We start from the raw sequence: 22,161 nt of genomic DNA, 5'->3' as shown, positions 1-22,161 counted from the left end.
TCAGCTTTCTATCTAGAAGCCATTACTGCTAATTTCCCAACTCATATCCATGTAGGAACATAAGAAAGACTGAGCACAGGGAAGGGGTCTGTTCAGTAGGTATGTTACATAAGAGTCTACATACTTACACTGTATGTATGTTACAGAAAAGTCCCAGTCACCCTGGCAGTGAATAAACTGTACTGTAACCCTGTGAAATCAAGTGTATGGAAACTTACATCAAAATGGTCTAAAATTTTAAGCTTTGCCAACATTGTTTAACAAAACTATAATATACAAAAGAAACAATTTTATGCATATAGTTTTAATAAAGGACATAGTAAGATAAAGCTTGTTAGTATTTGTGGGTGTTTCTGTAAAGACACAGGATTTTAAGAATACCATATACAATAATTTTGAGCAGATTGGTGGAAAAAAAGATTTATAGCAAATTGACAAGTTCAGCTCACCTGCTGGAGGCCACAGTGCCTTTCTTTTTCTGGATCTCCAATACATTTCATATATTATCAAGGCTAAGTACCAGCTTTCCTCCTGTGTTTGCTGATTTAACCAGCAGGGTGACAGCAATTATTCATTGAATGCATCTTACCATATTCCTTTTTTTTCCATGCCATTCCCTACTAAAATTGTTTCCTAGTATATTTCATTCATTGTCCATTTTAACTCATTCTGCTGATGGCCACATACCAGCCTACTACAAAGAACAAATTTAGTAGTTTTAAACACTGTGCAGGACACAACCCTAGCCCTTCTGGGGAAACAAACAGCTGTTGGTTGCATGCTATTAGGAGCCACCTATTCATTATTATATTACATTGCATTCAAAAGACTACAACTTAATATGGTACATTATAGCTAAAGTTAAAGAAATGCAGATGTACCATACCCCATAAACCATTTTCTACTAATTAGATGGAAATCATAAATTTTATAAGAACATAGGTCTTGTGAAAGGGTTTAACAATTTTTTTTTGCACCAAATGAGTGCCATAGCTACTCTGGGATTAGAGGTTTTAGAATGAATAAATGGAGTGTTCTTCACTTGCAATGAGTGTTGGACATTTTTCTAAAAGGAGAGGACAAAAAATCATTATTTAAAGTATTTGCTCCTGGTGACTAAGCAGCCTGCTTTGGGGGCAGTGTGTAGTGTACATATGTGTAGGCACACATGTATGTAGTATATGTGTGATGAGGGGTAAAAGGGATAGGCTTTGCATAACTGTTAAATTTCTATGAATTTCGGCCATGTTAAATTTCAGGTGAATGTCACAATAATGTACATTCAGTATTCTTAAAACACACCTGCTTGGGATTGTGCTTAATCTCCATTAACCTCAATGACTACACTTTGTGCAATTTGGCATAAATATGGGGAAGCACATTCTTTTCCCTGGCAAAGACAGCCTGAGATTGGGCTCTATGAGTACCAGAGGAGATACTGGCACTGGCTGATGTCATGTAGTGTGAAATATATGTGTTACATGGGACCAGTGTGGGAAAGAGACACATATTACATTTATATCACATAGAAAATAACAGTTGTTTAATTGCATACTTTTAGATTTTGGATGAAGTGGAGCTTTTCTAAAATGTGATCCTGCCCAAACTGCTCTCAATGTTCTAAGCTGTTCCCTGATAATTCCAGTACTGGGAAGCCAAGTCAGTCTAACAGTGCACTGGACATGATAACTGAGGTGTATTCTGGACAGCTATGTGCTTTTGGAGGCTACTTCTTTTTTTTTTTTTGCTCTTAATTTTTTCCAGATGTGCCATGGGGAAAATGATTTCTATGCAAGGACATTGTTGTAATGAATTGAGGAACTTAAATAATATAAACTCCGAAATAACAAGTCAGCAATGAGAGCATGAAAGAAAGAATGGAGCACACTGGTTTGCCTAGAAACACTGTTATGGTTCAAGTTTTCATTCCAGTCCTTCAATGAAAGACTTTTAAAAGCACTAGAGAGTTACATAGCACCTTTCAGTTGTAGGATCCCAACAATAAGTGTCTACACTTTGCAAATGGGGAATATGGGTACCCAAAATTGGAGAATGAGATCCCACAGAGGTAATTTGATAGGGCCTCAAGGAAAACAGGCAATAGAGCCAGATCAGGATACACTAATTATTAAATGACACTGTCAAATAATAGTCAATCAATTGGGGGGGTGTCTATGTACAGTAGTGAATACTGAATGATCTATGGATAGGGGTATTATCAGAATTTATAAATTAGCGGAATAAAGGTGCTGAGATAGGAATAGGGTTTATTTCTTCAAGCCCCCACTTAAAACTCATTTATTTGGCCCTTGAAGATGGTGTTAAGTCTGTAAGACATTAAACAATCAGCTTTGCATTATAGCTCTCCTGAGCTTTACCCTTTCAGTGCTTCCCTGTAGTTTCTTGACACTGTCTCTAATGACGTGATTTATATCATTGCTCAATGCTGATACGCTCTATGCATTCAAGGTAGTTATTGATTCCTTCCTGACTTTGAATCATAGTTAGAAACTACCATTGGCAGAAAATGATAGATGGGAAAGGAAAATATTTCTCTGAGGCCCACTGGCTGTGGAATTAAGTAATGGCCATATCTTTGGAGAAAGGTGCATTACTATATGAGTAAAAGGCAAGGTTTGTCCATTTTAAGACCATGTGAATGGCTAAATTAGCTTTCAAGAAAAACCTAAACAAGAGAGTGTTTTGGAGACAGAGAGAGGAAGAGGGAAAATCTTCCCACCTGAACATACACTATTTCACTTGTGAAACCTATTGTGTATAGTCTTCTAGGTTGCTTCTTAGCATCTGAGTTTGAGAAACAGTCCCTGGCCCTAATAGATTTTGTCATGTCTAGTATTCTCTCAAATGAAACACCGACACAATCCATTTAATTTATGCTAAAAGTCTTACCTGGCCCCAAATCACCTAGGAGATACAAATGGACAGGTTTTTTATTTCTTTAAGTAGCTGAATTTTTCACTTTCTCAGCTCTGCTGAAGCCTGAACACCAAATAGTTTGTGGTAGGTAAATTTTCTTTTACTCAAAAAGGTTTTAGTGGGGGATTACTTAGTAAACCTAATATCCTTCTAGAGCTCAACTCCTTAATATCTGTAAGATGCCTCTAACTCTCACTAATCTCTGTAAGAGTTGGGACTTCTACTGCTGGCAGCTGGGCACTAGAACACTGACTGAGAAATGAAAAACATCAATGCTCTTAGGTATTGTTATTATAAAGATTCAGCATTAGTGTTCATACTCATTAATTCAGGCACTAGGACTAAAAGAAAGGCTGATTATAAATAAATGCAGAAATGAATGTAAACTACCTTAATGGCTAAACTACCACTGAATCTAGAAAAAAAGAAAAAGAAAGTATTGGCATATTACTATTAGGTTATCATTATCTGTACATTAACCCCCTGTTGTGAAACCACAGATCTTGAGTGCTAATCATTAGGCTAATTTCAACTTTGAAACTTTACCCAATGAACAGTATTGTAATTAAACTTGAAAACTACCCTTAAGCCCCTTAACAAAATCTATGGTGCATGACTTCGGAGTATAGTTTTTCTTTTATCATAAGAACAATTCATATAGACAAAAATAAATCTAGGTAGCAGAGAAAATAATAAAAGTAACTGGAGAATTTTACTATAGCCTACATTAAAAGTCTTTAAAACACCAATACTTATGTTTAATAAAGTGGAAATCTGATCTGATCTTCTCAGTTAGTTGTGGTGCTTTCAGGAGCATCATACATTTATGACAAAGAATAGGCTTTGCATTGTTGTTCAATTCCCAATTTGAGGACCTTGATTATGGTATGTTGATTCTGCCTTTTAAATTTTAGATATCTGATATAGGGATGGTATTCACAGCCCAGCAAATATTTATATTGCTATTTAGGGAAGACAGTAGGATTGAATAAAAACCTTGTTTTTTTTTTAACCTTGATTTTCACAACACCACTGCAGAATTTTGTGTAAATATGCTGCACATATGCATGCTTATAAATGTACAGGCACACAAGTAGCAAACACAGTCATTTCCCCCTCAATACCACAAAGATCTTATAAATATAATTAATAGTCTTTCCAGGGGAGTTAGAGACTCCATGGAAGTCTTTTTGAATTCCTCTTTACCTGAGAAGAGGAATAAAAAGAGCCTCTGGAAAGGTATATATGTTACATTTAGGTTTTTACAGATTGGAGAGGTAAAATGAAGAAAGAGAGGAAGACTGGTTTGAATTAATTGCTACTAGATTGATGACTTCAGTTAGTAAACAAATAACTTGTAAAGTCCTGAAACATCTATCTGCGCAGCATGTTTGATGGAAGCTTTCAATCCACCATGGTGACTTATTTTGAAGATTAAAATGGTTCCCAACATTGAACTCTGTAAGCCTCATGGGAGATGGAAGGCCCTGGGAATGGAAAAAAAGAAATTCACAGGTGAGCTGAACAACTGTAAATATCCACACATTAACAACCATTGACAATAATATGCAACCATTAAAATTATATTTATGAATAGTATGAGTCAGCACTGGAAAATGTTAAGTGAAAAGAGTAAGATAAAAAATTATACATACACTGTTATCATTATTTTTAACCCAGAAATTGTATCTGAAACAAAAAACAGGGAATATACTAAATTGTTCAAAGTGGTGGGTTCATGGGTAATTTATTTTTATCTTCTTTACATTCTACTTATGCTTTCCATATTTTCTCAAGTAAATAAATAATCACTTGATAGCACAAAATAGTTATTTTTGAAATTCACACGAAAATAACATGAGCTTTGAAAGTGGGCAATTCTGAATTTGAATTCTAGCTTTGCTATACTTGTTTATCTCTGTGACTCTGGATAAATAACATCAATGGATCTTAGTTTCTTCATCTGTAACATAAGCACAATAAAATCTACCTGAAACAACATCTGCCATATAGTAGGCACTGAAGTAGCTATTATTAATATAAACTTTCTGGAAAACAATTCAGCCATATATTTTAAGAGTCTTTAAGTTCATACCAGTAATTTTGCTTCTAGGATTCTATCCTAAAAAATAATTATAAATGAGAAAAAAGATTAATATTCAATGATATTATTGATAGCCTTATTCATAATAGTGAAAAATTGGATAAAATCTTAAGGTTGGAAAGTTAAAAAATTGATTAAATAAACAACAGTACCTTGATATAATGTGAAATTACTATTGGTGTTAATGAGAAATGCAGAATTCAAAGCAATGCAATATGAGCTCAATGATTAAAAATATATTCATAGAAAATATTGGAATATTCATAGAAAAGATTTAACATCAGTTATCTTTAGGTGGTGGAATAGGTGATTTTAATTTTCTTCATAGTTTTTTCTTTTTGTTATGCTTGATATACCTTTAAAATTAAGTCTAATGTGTTTATTATAAAAGCAATTCATATTCATCACAGAATAACTGAAAAATATAGAAAGGAATAAAGAAAAATAATGACCTATAACCTCATAGACTGTTTTTCATTCTCTCTCCTCATCATTCATTCAACAAATATTTATTGCATACTTAACACATGCCAGGCACTGTTTAGGGACTGGCACTAAAATGTGAACAAGACATAGTCCCTGCTCTCAGGGAGCTTACAATCTAGTGAGGGAGGCAGAGAAGTAAATAATTATAACACAGAATAAAAGTGTTCTCATAATGTTATTATGGTAGCATCCAAAAGGGATATAGACCTCAGCTATGTAGACCTCAGCCAGTGATGTACCTGAGTAAATGATATGGAAGCTGAAAACTGGAAAATAAATATTATATAGCTAGATGAAGGAGACTGGTATGGAGGAGGTAGGACAGTGCTGAGAAAGCATGCCAATCATGGAAAACAGCAGGGTTTATGTTTGAGGGACTGAAAGCAGTAGAGTGTGGCTCAAGCATAGGGTGTGGAAATAAAACTAGTGGAGAGGAAGCTTCAAAGTTCAGAATTCTGGGAGATGAACCTGGAGAGATGAGCAGGAGCCAGATCATGAAAGGACTTGTAAACCATGTTAATGTGTTCAGACTATGTTGAGGCCAATGAAAGTCATTACACAGATTTGAGTTTTTAACATCATTCTAGTTGCAATATGGTGAATGGATTGGATGAGGGGCAAGATTGAGGCAGGGAAGCCAGCTAAGAGGCTACTGCAGCAATAGAGGGGACACATGATCTGGGGTCATGGTAATTAGTATAGAGAAAAGTGCACAGCTTCCAGAGATATTTAGGAAACACAGTCAACACACCTTGGTGATTAACTGGATATGGGTGGGAGATGAAGGAGTGGGAACAAAACAGGAAAAAGGTTTTGGATGAGTGAAGTTGAAAGGCATTTGGTTATTCAGGTCTAGAGTTCAGGAAAGAGTCCTGGGTTGGAGAAACATATTCAGTAGTTGTTAGTGTGTGTGTGTGTGCACAGTGTGTATATATAGCATATATATTATATACATTAATTATATATTACATACATATACACACACTCTTTAGCCAAGGAATGGATAGATTTCCTAAGGACTAAGTAGATTAATGTGATGATCAGGAAAAAAACTTGGTAAAGTTTGGGAAGATATTATTTTAAGGAGGAGATCTCTGATGGTGGGGGGGAGGGAAAGAAATTGTAGAAAGTTTCAGAGAAACATGACAGAACTTAAATTTTTTTGCTTTATTGTTTAGTTTTTAAATTTAAATAAAGTAAAATTAACTTTTGTTTGGTATTATGAGGTTTTAGACATGCGTAGAATCTCATAACCACCATCTCAGCATACAGCTGTTATTTTCATATACGATTCTTTTTATTTTAAAGATTTTATTTATTTTTTCATGAGAGAAACACACACACAGAGAGAGAGAGAGAGAGAGAGAGAGAGGCAGAGACACAGGCAGAGGGAGAACCAGGCTCCACATAGGAAGCCCGATGCGGAACTCAATCCGGGGACTCCGGAATCACGTCCTGAGCCAAAGGCACACGCTCAACCGCTGAGCCACCCAGGCATCCCTCATATACAAATTTTGTATAAACATATAGGTTTTCATTCTAGGGAAAATATACAAGAGTGGAATTACTGGGTCATATGGTTTAACTTTACAAGAAACTTTTAAACAAAACTATCAAACTGTTTCCCAGAGTATCTGTGCTATTGTGCATTCCCACCAAAAATGTAGGAGAATTCAAATTATTCTGTCAAGACTTGGAATTATCACTATCTTTTTAAAATTTATCCATTTCAGTATGAGTGTAAAGGATTCTCCTTGAAGTTTTAATTTGTATTTTCCTAATGGCTAGTGATGTTGAGCATTTTTTCTTGTGCTTTTTTGGGGAAAGTGTCCATTCAAACCTTTTGCCCATTTTTTATCATGATGTTTGTTTTCTTATTTTTCAGCTTTTAGAACACTTGCATATTCTGAATACAAGTCCTTTATCAGATACGAGTTTTGCAAATATTTCCTCTCAGTCAGTGGCTCGTCTTTTTATTTTCTTAACAGTGTTCTTTTGAGAAAACATTTTAAATTTTCTTCAAGTCTAATTTGTAAATTTTTCCTTTTATGTATTTTACTTTTGATGTCATATCTAAGAACTTTGCCTAAGTCAAAGTGACATAGGTTTTCTCCTACATTTTAAGAGTTTTATAGTCTTGAATTTTACATTTACATATATGATCCATTTTGAATTTTTTATGTTGTGAAGTGTACATGTTGCAGTGATGTCTAGTTGTTCTAGCACCATTTGTTGAAGAGATTGTAATTTTTACCAGTGAATTACCATTATATCTTTGTGTAAAAACCCATACATCATCTTTATGTGGGTCTATTTTTTAAAAATTTTTATTTATTTATGATAGTCACAGAGAGAGAGAGAGAGAGGCAGAGACATAAGCAGGCTCCATGCACCGGGAGCCGGACGTGGGATTCGATCTCGGGTCTCCAGGATCGCGCCCTGGGCCAAAGGCAGGCGCTAAACCGCTGCGCCACCCAGGGATCCCTATGTGGGTCTATTTTTGTATTTGATTTTTTTCTGTTCCATTGGGTCTTTTTGCTGCTACCACATTGTATTGACTACTGTGGAATTATAGTATGTCTTAATATTGGACAGATAATGTCTTCTGACTGATTTTCTTTTTCAGAATCTTTCTGGCTATTGTAGTTGCCTCATTTTTCCATATAAATTTTAGAATCAGCTTGTCTATATTTACAAAAATCTTGCTACAACTTTTTAAAAGATTTTATTTATTTACTTGAGAGAGAGCAAGAGTGAGAGAGCAAGAGCAAGAGAGCACAGAGAAGCAGGGAGAAGCAGACTCCCCACTGCGCAGAGAGCCCAGAAGCCTGAGATCATACCTTAGCTGAAGGCAGCCGCTTAACTGACTAAGCCACTGAGGTGCCCCAAGCCTGCTACAATTTTAATTGGGATTGCATTAAACCTGTATACCAATTTGGGGAGCATTGAAATCTTAACTATATTGAGTCTTCTGACTCATGAACGTAGTACGTCTCTTCATTTATTTAGGACTTCTTTGATCTTTTTCATCAGAGTTTTGCAGATTTCAGCATACAGACCTTATATATAGTTTGTTAGATTTATATCTAGCTATTTAATTTTTGGAATTATCGTTTTGGCAAATATTGTAGGTGGTACTGTTTTTTTTTTATTTTGGTTTCCCAACTGCATTGCAAATGTATAGAAACACAATAGATGCTTGTGTGTTTATCTTGTGTGTTGTAAACTAGCTAAACTCACTTATTAGTTCAGAGTTTTTGTAAATTCTTTGAATTATCTATGTAGACAATCATGTCATCTGCAAATCAAGATAGTTCTATTTTTTTCCAGAATGCCTTTATATTTTTTTCTAGCACTATTGCATGTGTTAGGATTTCATTATGATTTGTGAAAGGAGTGATATGAGAAGTTGTGGTTAATAGAAAAATTACTGGTAAGAAGGTAAGTAATGACGATTTTTCAAGCCAATTTAGGCTGAAGATAACAAATGTGTAATCTCAATTGTGTTATTTGTAATAAGTTACAATCAGTATTTATAATCTGTTGTGTTATTTTTGTAGTATTTCTCAGCAGCCTTGATATAGGAATAGAGAAGGCAAATGGATTGAATCTGGAATTTTTTTCTGGCTGAGGCAATGGAGTTAGGGAGATAAAAATATTGGCAAGAAATGCCATTTGCAACAACATGGATAGACCTAGAAAGTATGATGCTAAGTGAAATAAGTCAGTCAGAGAAAGACCAATATCATATGATTTCACTCATTTTTGGACATTTAGAAACAAAACAAATGAACAAAGAAAACAAACAAAAAAAACCCTGGACTCTTAAATACAGAGAACAAACGAGAGGTTGCCTGAGGGAAGGTTGTGAGGGAGGGGTGAAATACATAAGGGGAAACAAGAGCACAACTTACCTTGATGAGCATTGAGTAATGTATTCAAATGAACCACATTGTACATCCAAAACTAATTAACACTACTTTATTATGCTTCAAAAAATATATTGGCAAGAGAAACTGAAGGCTCTCTCCAGGCAAAGCTGGGAGTAACCATGTAAAAATTTAATTTTCACTTATTTTTTGTTACATTTTCTTTCAGTGTTTTTCTACATAGACAGCTATATTTTAATACTTAAAAGTTTAAATTAAAATTTAAAATGTAATTTTAGAGTCCTTTCAAGGTTTATCCATGTTTTAACATATATTCTTTTGGTTGCCAAATAGTATTCACTTGTATGGATATGCCACATTTATTTATCTATTTATCAGCAGATAGACATTAGAGTTGTTTCCACATTTTGGCCATTATGAATAATGCTGTTGTAAACATTTATGCACAAGTTTTTGTGTGGACATATATTTTCATTTCTCTTCATTATATACAAGGACTAGAATTTCGGGGTCATGTGGTATTTCTATGTTTAACATTTTGAAAGACTGTCAAACTGTTTTCCAAAGTGATTGAATCATTTAACACTCTAATCAGCAATGTGTGAGGTTTCTGATTTTTCCACATCATTGTCAACACTTGTTATTTTCTGTCTTTCGGATCCTAGTGGACATTAAGTGGTATTTTGTGGTTTTGATTTGCATTCTTCCAATAGCTAATAATGTAAAGCATCTTTTCATGTGCTTGTTGACCATATACCCATGGAGAAATATCTAGTCAGATCCTTTGTCATTGTTTTAAATTGGATTTTCTTTTTATTATAGAATTGTAAAAGTTCTTTATATATCCTGCACACAAGTTTCTTTTTTTTTCATAAAATAATTTTTATTGGTGTTCAATTTACCAACATACAGAATAACACCCAGTGCTCATCCTGTCAAGTGTCCCCCTCAGTGCCCGTCACCCACTCACCCCCAACCCCCACCCTCTTCCCCTTCCACCACCCCCACTTCGTTTCCCACAGTTACGAGTCTTTATGTTCTGTCTCCCTTTCTGATATTTCCCACACATTTCTTCTCCCCTCCCCTATATTCCGTTTCACTATTATTTATATTCCCCAAATGAATGAGAACATATAATGTTTCTCCTTGTCCGATTGACTTACTTCACTCAGCATAATACCCTTCAGTTGCATCCACTTTGAAGCAAATGGTGGGTATTTGTCATTTCTAATGGCTGAGTAATATTCCATTGTATACATAAACCACATCTTCTTTATCCATTCATCTTTCGATAGACACTGAGGCTCCTTCCACAGTTTGGCTATTGTGAACATTGTTGCTAGAAACATCGGGGTGCAGGTGTCCCAGCGTTCCTTTGCATCTGAATCTTTGGGGTAAATCCACAACAGTGCAATTGCTGGGTCATAGGGCAGTCTATTTTTAACTCTTTGAGGAACCTCCACACAGTTTTCCAGAGTGGCTGCACCAGTTCACATTCCCACCAACAGTGCAGGAGGGTTCCCTTTTCTCTGCATCCTCTCCAACATTTGTGGTTTCCTGCCTTGTTAATTTTCCCCATTCTCACTGGTGTGAGGTGGTATCTCATTGTGGTTTTGATTTGTATCTCCCTGATGGCAAGTGATGCAGAGCATTTTCTCATGTGCATGTTGGCCATGTCTATGTCTTGCTCTGTGAGATTTCTGTTCATGTCTTTTGCCCATTTCATGATTGGATTGTTTGTTTCTTTGGTGTTGAGTTTAGTAAGTTCTTTATAGATCTTGGAAACTAGCCCTTTATGTGGTACGTCATTTGCAAATATCTTCTCCCATTCTGTAGGTTGTTTAGTTTTGTTGACTGTATCCTTTGCTGTGCAAAAGCTTCTTATCTTGATGAAGTCCCAATAGTTCATTTTTGCTTTTGTTTCTTTTGCCTTCGTGGATGTATCTTGCAAGAAGTTACTGTGGCCAAGTTCAAAAAGGGTGTTGCCTGTGTACTCCTCTAGGATTTTGATGGAATCTTGTCTCACATTTAGATCTTTCATCCATTTTGAGTTTATCTTTGTGTATGGTGAAAGAGAGTGGTCTAGTTTCATTCTTCTGCATGTGGATGTCCAATTTTCCCAGCACCATTTATTGAAGAGACTGTCTTTCTTCCAATGGATAGTCTTTCCTCCTTTATCGAATATTAGTTGACCATAAAGTTCAGGGTCCACTTCTGGGTTCTCTATTCTCTTCCATTGATCTATGTGTCTGTTCTGGTGCCAGTACCACATTGTCTTGATGACCACAGCTTTGTAGTACAACCTGAAATCTGGCATTGTGATGCCCCCAGATATGGTTTTCTTTTTTAAAATTCCCCTGGCTATTCGGGGTCTTTTCTGATTCCACACAAATCTTAAAATAATTTGTTCTAACTCTCTGAAGAAAGTCCATGGTATTTTGATAGGGATTGCATTAAACGTGTAAATTGCCCTGGGTAACATTGACATTTTCACACACGGGGGAGTATCTTCTGATTCTGTATACTTTAAGTCCCTTGACTTGCCCTGGAACTTGTCAGTCTAGCTGGTCTTCTGGGGGAGGGGCCTGTTGTGCTGATTTTCAGGTGTTAGCACTTGGGCGAGCTGCTCTGCCCCCTGCCGGGTGCAGGGCTCAGTGGGGGTTGTTTACCCTGTGAGGCCCCTGGAGGAACAACCCCAGTGGTTCCTGCAGCTCTGGAAACCTGGATTCAGCTCCAGCAGGAACTACTCCGTCTGCAGGGCCTGGAGGCTGATCTGTTCAGCTCCGGGCAGGTGCGTCCTTGCTGTCCTGGCCCTCCCGGCCTCTGCCTGTCCGGGGGGGGGTGGTGGGAGGCCGTATCCTGGGCTGTGTCCCGGCGCCCTGTGCTCCCGGTCTGCGCTGTTGGATTCGCGCTCCCGGTGGCGCAGCCCCCTCCGCGGAGCCTCTTCCTCCGCCCGAGCCCCTCCGAGCTGCTCCGGGCCAGGCAGCCCCCTCTGCAGAGCCGCCGCAGGAGCCCCTCCGAGCAGCTCCGGGTCCCGCCGTGCGCGCTGCAGCCCTCAGGGAGCTCGGCGCACTCTTCTGCATGCGCCGCAGGTGTCTGTTAGTGTCCCAGGGAGCCCGAGGGCATTCCTGCCCTCCTGGGGTCCTGCTCTAACTCCCTGGGAGCCCCTTTCCGCCCGGGAAGGTTGGTGCAGCTCCTGCTTCTCTGGGACGGGGCTCTCCTGTCCTGGGGACACTCGCCCCGGCCTTAGTCCGGCTCCTCGCGGGGCCCCTCCCCCTTGGATGCCTTTTGTTTCTTTCTTTTTCCCCCGTCTTCCTACCTTGATAGAAGCGCGAACCCTTCTCGCTGTAGCATTCCAGCTGTTCTCTCTTTAAATCTCAGGCCGAATTCATAGATCAGGATAATTTGAAGGTTATCTAGGCAATCTGGTGGGGACAGGTGATTTGGGGACCCTACTCTTCCGCCATCTTGCCCCTCCTCCTGCACACAAGTTTCTTATCAGATATTTGATTTGCAAATATTTTCTCATCAAAGGCCTCATATATAATTCCATGGGATCGTGAATTATGTGGAATGTCCAGAATAGGCAAATCTATACAGACAGAAAGGTAGATTAGTGGTTACCAAGAAGTGGGATGGAGGAATTGAAAGTGACTGCTAAAGAGTATGGTATTTCTAAATATTCCAAATTAATTGTGGTGATGGTTGTGTAGCTTTGTGAATATCTTAAAAATCACTGAATTGTACATTTTAAGTGGTCAAGTTATATGGTATTGTGAATTATATCACAATATAAGCTGATGCAAATATACCTTTAAAATTACACTGCATTAATACAGCTTTTTAACATAACTCTATTAATTGTTCTTCAAAATACTTTTATTGGTGTAAAATATTTCATCATAATAATGAAGGAATTTATTTCACCATTCCTCTATTGTTAGATATTTAGCTTTGTTTCTACTTTTCTGGTGTTATGATAAATTGATAATAAATAGTTGTGCAGGGACGCCTGGGTGGCTCAGCGGTTGAGTGTCTGCCATCGGCTTGCGGCTTGATCCCAAGGTCCTGGGATTGAGTCCTGCATCAGGCTCCCTGTGAGGAGCCTGATTCCCCCTCTGCCTATGTCTCTGCCTCTCTCTGTGTGTTTCTCATGAATAAATAAATAAAATCTTAAAAAATAATAAAATAAAAAACCAGTTGTGCAGATCTCTGATTATTTCATTAAAGTACATCCCTAAAATTTGGTTATCAGAAAAAAATTATATGAACATTTTATGGGTTTTATATGTTACTAAGTCATAAAAACAATGTATGAATTTAAACTTATAACAGCACCTGTTTCAATACATCCTTACCAATACTAAGTACTATAATTTATAAAAATTGGCTATTATGGTAAACAAAAAGTGATATTTTGGGTTATTTTAATTTGCATTTCTTTGTAGTGAATTTGAATAATTTTCATGTTTATTCTTCATTTTAAATTTTATTTGTTGATTGTTTGTATTGTTTACTCATTTTCTAATGGTTGTATTTTTTTTCCTTTCTGATTGGCAATATCTTTGTAAATTAAGGGTGTTAAATTTTGAGTGTTACATATTTTGCAAATGTTTCTAGTCTTTTCATATTGAAGGAAATATTTATAATTAGTGCTTTTTATATAAAAATTAGGGCAATAATGTCTTTTTTTATCTACAAACATTTTAAGCAAATTTAAAAATATGTCATCAATTGTTAATTTCAAATTATAAATAAATGGTCATTTAATTTAAACAATATTGGGGAGATGGAGCATTATGCATCTGAATTCTATGGAGTGTTATGCACATGTATTCTCTATAAGGTCTACAGAAATGGAAACACATTATAAGGGCTATTAGTCAAGTTGTATAAATTATATATAGAACTTCTACTTATGTGAATAATATGAGAGTGAAAAATTTAATATCTTATTCACCAGAGCAAGAACTTAATTCTTTTCTAGTCTGCCCCTTAGCAGTCCAGGCAACAATCTATATGCCTCCCTCAGAATACTGACCTGAGAGATGCAGGAAATGTGTAAACTACTATGTTTCTGTTTCCATGGTGAGAGATGATGAAGCTTCTGGATAATCTGAAAGGTTGAAAAGTGAAGGTGATCAAATGACCCTTTTTATTTTATGGGCGGGTATTATTTCACTGGTATATTTCATTTTTTTTTCAATCCCTGAAGACAGTAGATATCTGCATATCTCTAAAGACTGGTGTGCTATCCCAAAGCATTTGTAACCAGTTGAGATTTTCATATTCCAAAAGTAGTCAGGTTGATGTACTGTAAAAGAAGATTATTTTATTTATAAGCATTATCTGATCTATAATAATGGCAGATATTAGACTTAGACAGCTGTGATAACAACTCAACATCATCTGGCTTTAATGGGATGCTTTGGGTCTTGCTACTCAAAAAATTATCCTATTTCATGTTTTTCTACTGGACATATTGAAATAGCTATTAAAGTACTTTTGCTGTTGCTGTGTTCTAAAAAGGACTAAGGCATCCAGAAAGCAAGAGGCTTTAGAATTAACAAGCAACATCATTTATGGTACACATGTTTTTGTTTCTAATATGAGCATTTTGGAGGAGTAAAGTACTTTTGAATCAGCTTGCTTAATGTACTGATAATCACTTTCTTTATACTCCTTGCATAATATTATACTTGGCAGTTTGAGATTAAAAAAAACAAGTGGTGGTGGAATAGGGAGACTTTGGGCATGTCTTGTTCCATGAACACAATGAGATAACCATCAAACCATTCTAAATACCCCAGAAGTAGAACTGAAGACTGACAGAACAAACTCCACAAATAAAGGAAGAGAAGAGGTCACATCAAAAAAGGTAGAAAGTGGGGAGACATGGTTTGTGGGAGAAATGGATCACAGGTGCTGCAGAGGGGAGGGAGCCATGTTTGTAGAGAGAAGCATACTTGCTCACACGTGCATGCACACGCAAGAGAGAGAGACACACACAGGGGAATGCACAAGAATGCTTCCCCAAAGCCTTTGGCTTGGAAAAGGGGAGGAGCTGAATTTCATGAATTCTTGCAAAAAGCAGAGCTTAAAGCCTGGAGTTTTATTATTATTTTTTTTTACTTCTATGGAAGGGAACAAGACAGAGATGTCCACACTCACCACTATAATTTAACATAGTGCTGGAAATCTTAGCCACCACAATCCGACAACAAAAAGAATTAAAAGGTATCCAAACCAGCAAGGAATAAGTAAAATGTTCAGTATTTACAGATGACAGAATACTTTGAATAGAAAACCTGAAAGACTACCAAAAAATTGCTAGAACTGGTACACAAATCTAGTAAAGTCACAGGATACAAAATCAACATATAGAAATATATTGCTTTTCCACACATCAATAATGAAGTAGCAGAAAGAGAAATCAAGGAATCAATCCCATTTACAATTGCATCAAAACCCATAACATACCTAGGAGTAAACCTAACCAAAGAGGTGAAAGACCTGCATTCTGAAAAGTAGAAAATACTGATAAAAGAAATTGAAGATGACACAAAGAAATAGACATTCTATGCTCATGGATATTGGAAGAACAAATATTGTTAAAATGTCTATACTACCCAAAGCAATCTATGAGTTTAATGCAATTCCTATCAAAATACCATCAGCATTTTTCACAGAGCTAGAACAAACTATCCTAATATTTGTATGGAATCACAAAAGACCCTGAATAGACAAAGAAATCTAAAAAGAAAAGTAAAGCTGGAGGCATCACAATTCTGGACTTCAGGTTATATTACAAAGCTGTAATAACCCAAACAGTATGGTATTGGCACAAACACATAGACGAATGGATGAATGGAACAGAATATAAAACCCAGAAATGAACCCATAACTATGAGGTCAATTAATCTTTGACAAAGCAAGAAAGAATATCCAATGGAAAAAAAGACAGTGTCTTCAACAAATGATGTTGGGAAAACTAGACAGCAACATACAAAATAATGAAATTGGACCACTTTTTTACACCAAAGGTGAAAATAAATTCAAAGTAGATTAAAAAACTAAACCCTGAGACCTGAAACTTTAAAAATCCTAGAAGAGAATACAGGCCATAGCAAATTCTTTCTGGATGTCTCCTAAGGCAAGGGAAAGAAAAGCAAAAACAACAACAACAACAACAAACTATAGGGACTTCATCAAAATAAGCTTTTGCACAATGAAGGCAACAGTCAACAAAACTAAAAGGCAATCTATGGAATAGGAGAAGATATATGCAAAATGACATGTCTGATAAAGGATTAATATCCAAAATATACAAAGAACTTATAAAATACAACACCCAAAAAACAAAGAATCCAGTTAAAAATGGGAAGAAGGCATGAGTAGATATTTTTCCAAAGAAGACGCCCAGATGGCCAATAGACACATGAAAAATGGTCAATATCACTGATCATCAGGGAAATGCAAATCAAAACTGCAAAAAGATATCACCTCACATCTGTCAGAATGGCTAAAATCAACCACACAAGAAACAGCCAGTGTTGGTGGAGATGTGGTGGCGGAGAAAGGGGAACCCTCTTGCACTGTTGGTGGGAATGCAAACTGCTGCAAGCTGTTCTGGAAAACAGTATTCAGGTTCCTCAAAAAGTTAAAAAATAGAAATAACCTACAATCTAGCAATTGCAATCTTAGGTATTCACCCAAAGAATACAAAAATAGGAATTCAAAGGGATACATACATCCTGATGTTAATAGCAGCATTATCTACAATAGCTAAATTATGGAAATAGCCCATGTGTTCATCAATAGATGACTGGAGAAAGAAGATGTGGTGTGTGTGTGTGTGTGTGTGTGTGTGTGTGTGTGTGTATACAATGGAATGTTAGTCATAAAAAATAATGAAATCTTGCCATTTGCAAAGACATGGATGGGGCTAGAGAGTATTATAGTAAGCAAAATAAGTTTGTCAGAGAAAGGGAAATATCGTATGATTTCACTCATGTGGAATTTAAGAAACAAAACAAATGAGCAAAGGGGAAAAAAAGAGACAGAAAGAGGCAAACCATGAAAATAGGTGCTTAAGTATAGAGAAGAAACTTATCTTACCAAAATGCAGGTGGATGGGAGAATGGATTACATAGGTGATGAGGATTAAGGTGTGCACTTGTTATGAGCACAGGGTGATATATAGAATTGTTGAATCACTATATTGTACACCTGAAACTAATATTGTACTATATGTTCACTAACTGAAATTTAATTAAAAACTTAGAATGAATGAATGAATAAAAAGGTAGCAGTGATTGTCCCTTATAGTTTTTGGTTAGTACATTCTCCTTTATGAAATCAATGTGCCATTTAGAGTACTTCCATAACTGTGAGATCTAGATCCCAGAGTATAGCTGCCAGTCAGGATGTAGCCACCAGGAGGCTGGAAAACTTTCATGCCACTGTGTTAAACAGACAGATTCCAGAGCCAAGGTTGCTTTGTTCCATAAAGAATAGAAAAGTAAAAGTAGCTTTGAGAATGTCTGTCTTTGGAATCACAGCTCCATGGTGGGCACAACATTCTGTCTTATCTGGAATCCCAGGTTTAGGGTGTTCTTTCCCTTAAGTCTGAACAGAAAGCAAGTGTATTGATCCAGCTCTTCAGTGAAGGATATATAGAAAATAACTCATGTTTGTCAAACATCTTGAAGAGAAAAATAGGCAGTAAATGCTTAAGCATACATCTCATTCTCACCTGTATATTTGTACCAAAAAGGTGATTGATAAAGTGTGAAAGGCAATTCTGGAAGTGCAATGGGCTATCTGCCTTTCTGCTCCTTGCTGATGGTTGGTATTTCAGAATTTGGTAGGTATGATTTGACAATACACTTTTTCAGAAATTGACTTAGTATCCTGCTAAATGGGTTTTGTTAGCTTTTTACCACTGCAATGCACACTCTTATTTGGCACAGAGTGCTTCCTCCCAGTCATTAATTGATCAGGCTTGCAGACATTGAAGCCTGAGCTGAAAAACTGGATTATCAACTTCATGGTATCACTCCTGGCATTGATCGAGCTAAGGCAGCAAAGGTAAAGTCATCATGTGGTGAGGACTAAATTGAAAAAAAAAATGCAGATACTTCAAAAAGTCATGCTATGCGTAATAGAAGACAAATGAAGAATTTGGGAAGTCAATTTGACTTCTACTATCTGTACCTATACTGCTTTCCCCACTCCTACCTGCTCTTGATGCCTGTGTTGTAGTGATTTCATCATTTATTCAATATACATCTACTTAAACCAAGAATGATGTAATTTTAGTATTAGTGTATGCTCAGTATTCATTCTCTTTCTGTATCATTCTAGATCTCCTCCTTTACTTTAAAATTCTATATTCCTACATAAACCCTGGATACCATGGGAAATGACCATAACAGTATGTGTATACTTCTTTCAAGTCGTTGGTTTTCAGAGATGGGGAAGTGTAGGGAAATGGACAGTGTGGAATCTGGAAGAACCTAGTGAGTTGAAACTGCTTCATGGCCTTATATAAGTCACCTTATCTCTTCAGCCTCAGTTTTTTCATCTGTAAAACAGGGAAATACTCTCTCATCTACAGTATTTTTATGATGCTCTCACCCAAATTATGAGTATCCTCTAAGGCTCTGTCATTTACACTCTATATTTCTCTTTTTCCATTCATTTCCTTATCCTTATACATGCATCTCATATTGCTTAGGTGATTCCAAATTTCACATTTATCTCCTTTTGCTAGCTTTATTTTCTCCCTTGATGATTTACATTTCTCATAGGTTTAACTGCCATCTCTATATGAATGAATCCCAGATCTCTCTAGCCAATGGGACTATTTCCAGTTAATTAAAATGTCTCCTGACTTTGATTCTTCTTCATTTCTAATGTTACCACCACTCATGAAGCCATTGTGACATATGCCCAACTATCTATTGCTCTTTCTGGTTTTTGTATCTCCAAATTTCAATCCATCCTGCATACTAGCAACTAAGTTATCTTTATAAAATTTATGTTTCTTTATATCAATATTACTCAAGACCAAAGTTAATAGCGATTTCTTTTTGTATCAAGTCTACAAAGCCCTCTACCATCTGTTCATATCTTACATCTCTAAGATTACTTCCCACAACCCACAATGCCAACCTTTATAGGAATGGATGGTTTCCTCAGTGATCTTGCCACATTCATGTCATACTTCTTACCTGCAATGTTGTTTCCTTATTTCTAGCATCTATCCAGATGTTACCCATCCAAATAACATATAGTTTAAGTACTGTCTCTTCCTCATAAGTTTCACTACTATAGCCCTTTATTAATATGATCAGTGTTTAAGCATCACACACACTTACCATGTGTGCCACACAGTACTTAGCTTGGGTGTAAGCCTACATTAGTTATGCAATTGCTATCATCACTTTTATGGCAATGTGCACATTAAGGCTTGTGTTAGACTTGTGTGCTTTTCCTATCCTTCCTTACAATTGCAAATTCCTTGGGGGCAGAGGTCACCTATTATTTATCTTCGTATCCTTCCACAGTACCTTGTCTGAGGAAATGTTTTCTGAATTAAACTGATTGATTGGAGACCTTCAGTATTTCAGGGAAATGTACCAATTCAGAACTGAGTGTTGGACACTGCAAGTAAATTGGTAAAATGAACATTCATGATATTATTACATGAGGTAAGTTTTTCAGAAGCTGTAGGTATGGTCACTTCCTTTTTACCTAGAAACTAGGGAAGAAGTCACTTGGAAAATGCCTAGTTACTTAAAGGGTAGTCCCTCCATACCTTAGTGTATTATGTTTGATACTTTCAGGGATGAGACCTAGAATTTCTACTCTCAAGTAAAGTTAAATGATGAATGTGAGAATAGTTTGTTTACAGCCCAGTGGTCAAAATGCTAGGTGGGTGTGATAAGAGGTAACAACTGGGTGTACTTAGGAGAATATTTGATTAAAGATATTTTATTCCAGAGTAAGGGAGGCATATTTATAATGTGAATTTACAGTGGCTGCTCAAGTATAATATTTCTTCAAAAAAGAAAAAGAGCCATTTTGTGAAATATATCTAGTTGTGGTTATTCAGTTTGACTTTTAATTCCTCAGTATCAGATGGGATCACAGGACATCACACCTTAGAGCTGAGGATAGCTTAGAGATCATGCAATTGAAACTGAGGTCCAGAGAAGAGAAGGGACTTTCTAAAACTCATTCATTGAACCTGGTGGCAAAGCTGGGAAATGATTCCCATGCCAGGGCTTTATCCATGTTTTTTCATCATTCTATTTCTGATGAAAAAGGCATAGGAACTGAGGTAATTTTTTAAATGGACCTTAAAAAGTTCTATAAACTTAAAAGTAAATAGCAAAGAAGAGACACAGTGATTAAGCTTTTGGACTTTGGAGCCAGATTGTCACTTATTAGCTATGTGACTTTGGGCTTCTCTACATTTGAGTTTCCTCAATTGTAAAATGGGGTTATTTAATATTTACAATTCATAAAATGTTTATGACTCTTAAATGTGACAATGTCTATAAATTACTTTGCATAAAATAGCCATTCAACAAATGTTAGTTGTACTCTTAGAATCAAGCAGTTATCTACATGCAACCTTAGTTTGCTAGGGCTTCAGAGAATAATGAAATAAAGGTGACAATGTTTCTCGAATCAAGGAATTCCCATCCAGTCCCTTACCATCCAAATTCTTTGTTGGAACCAGGCTACTATCTTCATCACTTAGCTTGGGGTCTCATGCATTACTTGTGACTTATGTGTACCTTCTACCTCTTCCTTCCTTGCCACCAATCTATCTAATCTTTTCTGACCAGTCCAGCTCATAGGAATCACTCCTCTTTGAATATATATATATATATGTAACTTTATGGTTCTACTCATTTGGTCAATATTATATCCTGTATTGTGTTTTGTTAAGCAATTTTTCATGTATGTGTCTTATCTCCTCAAATAAATTTAACAAATGTTAGTTTCTCCCTCTCCCCTGTCCTTTACCTAAATATCCTTGGTCAATCAACCAGACATTCTCCCCCAAAATGGAACTAACTCCTGTAAACATTCTGAATAATGGAAAATAGCCTTTAGGAAAAGAGCCACTCAATTAATCATCCCAAATGTGTATTCATAAGTATAATTCATTGGAAGATCAGGTTGGTAACATGTTAGTATAAGCCTATGTATCTTGAATTCCTATATAGAAAGCTGGTAAAGAATTGACTTGGATTATGGATACTTCCATAGTTGGCCCTACCTGTTGTTACTCTGCATGGGAATAAATAAGGACAATTTAGTACCCCGAAGGAATATAGTCTGTGAGGTAGAAAACATGAATTTAACTTAGGGCCTTGCCTAAGTACTATGGTAGTATCTTCAAGTTCTTCATGGATGATCACGAAAGTCTGGTTAGGCTCAAAGAACTATGTGATAGGGTAATATTTTTCCTTTAAGCAAGATTCAATGGCTGTCTCTCACTGGTAGGTGATTGCACAGAATATCATCCATAGATGCTTCTAAGCAATATAGTTCTTGATATGAAAGCTCCCTTGTCTCAGAATCAGAGCTCTTATATACAGGATGTACATGAAGAGTTTGAGTTCTGATGAAGAGAAGGGCTCTAACCAATTCTCTCAGAAGGTCCAGAAATTAGAGCAATCTCTGACATAGAATGGAAGTGTGCTTTGATAGGAGTATCACTTC

At 36.4% G+C, this 22,161-nt stretch overlaps 1 protein-coding gene across 3 annotated transcripts in view; it reads right to left on the bottom strand.

Annotated features, from left to right (window-relative positions):
- Positions 1-288: 288 nt before the first annotated feature.
- The window catches only part of ZDHHC15 (zDHHC palmitoyltransferase 15), a 171,197-nt gene continuing 149,324 nt past the window's right edge, over positions 289-22,161 (bottom strand). The window contains exons 11-12 of one of the 3 annotated variants that reach the window (XM_072816567.1): positions 14,459-14,533; positions 289-4,424 (exon numbers count right to left, since the gene is read on the bottom strand). In XM_072816567.1, the coding sequence (XP_072672668.1) occupies positions 14,487-14,533 (47 nt within the window). In that variant the 3' untranslated portion in view covers positions 289-4,424; positions 14,459-14,486. Of the gene's footprint in view, positions 4,425-10,709; positions 13,010-14,458; positions 14,534-22,161 lie in introns of those variants that run through there. The other 2 variants (XM_072816568.1, XM_072816566.1) reach the window with 2 other exon arrangements.

Source organism: Canis lupus, chromosome X, assembly GCF_048164855.1.
Source record: "Canis lupus baileyi chromosome X, mCanLup2.hap1, whole genome shotgun sequence".
Taxonomy (NCBI): domain Eukaryota; kingdom Metazoa; phylum Chordata; class Mammalia; order Carnivora; family Canidae; genus Canis; species Canis lupus.
Note: the sequence above shows the minus strand (reverse complement) of the source record. Positions and strands in the feature narration are given on the sequence as shown.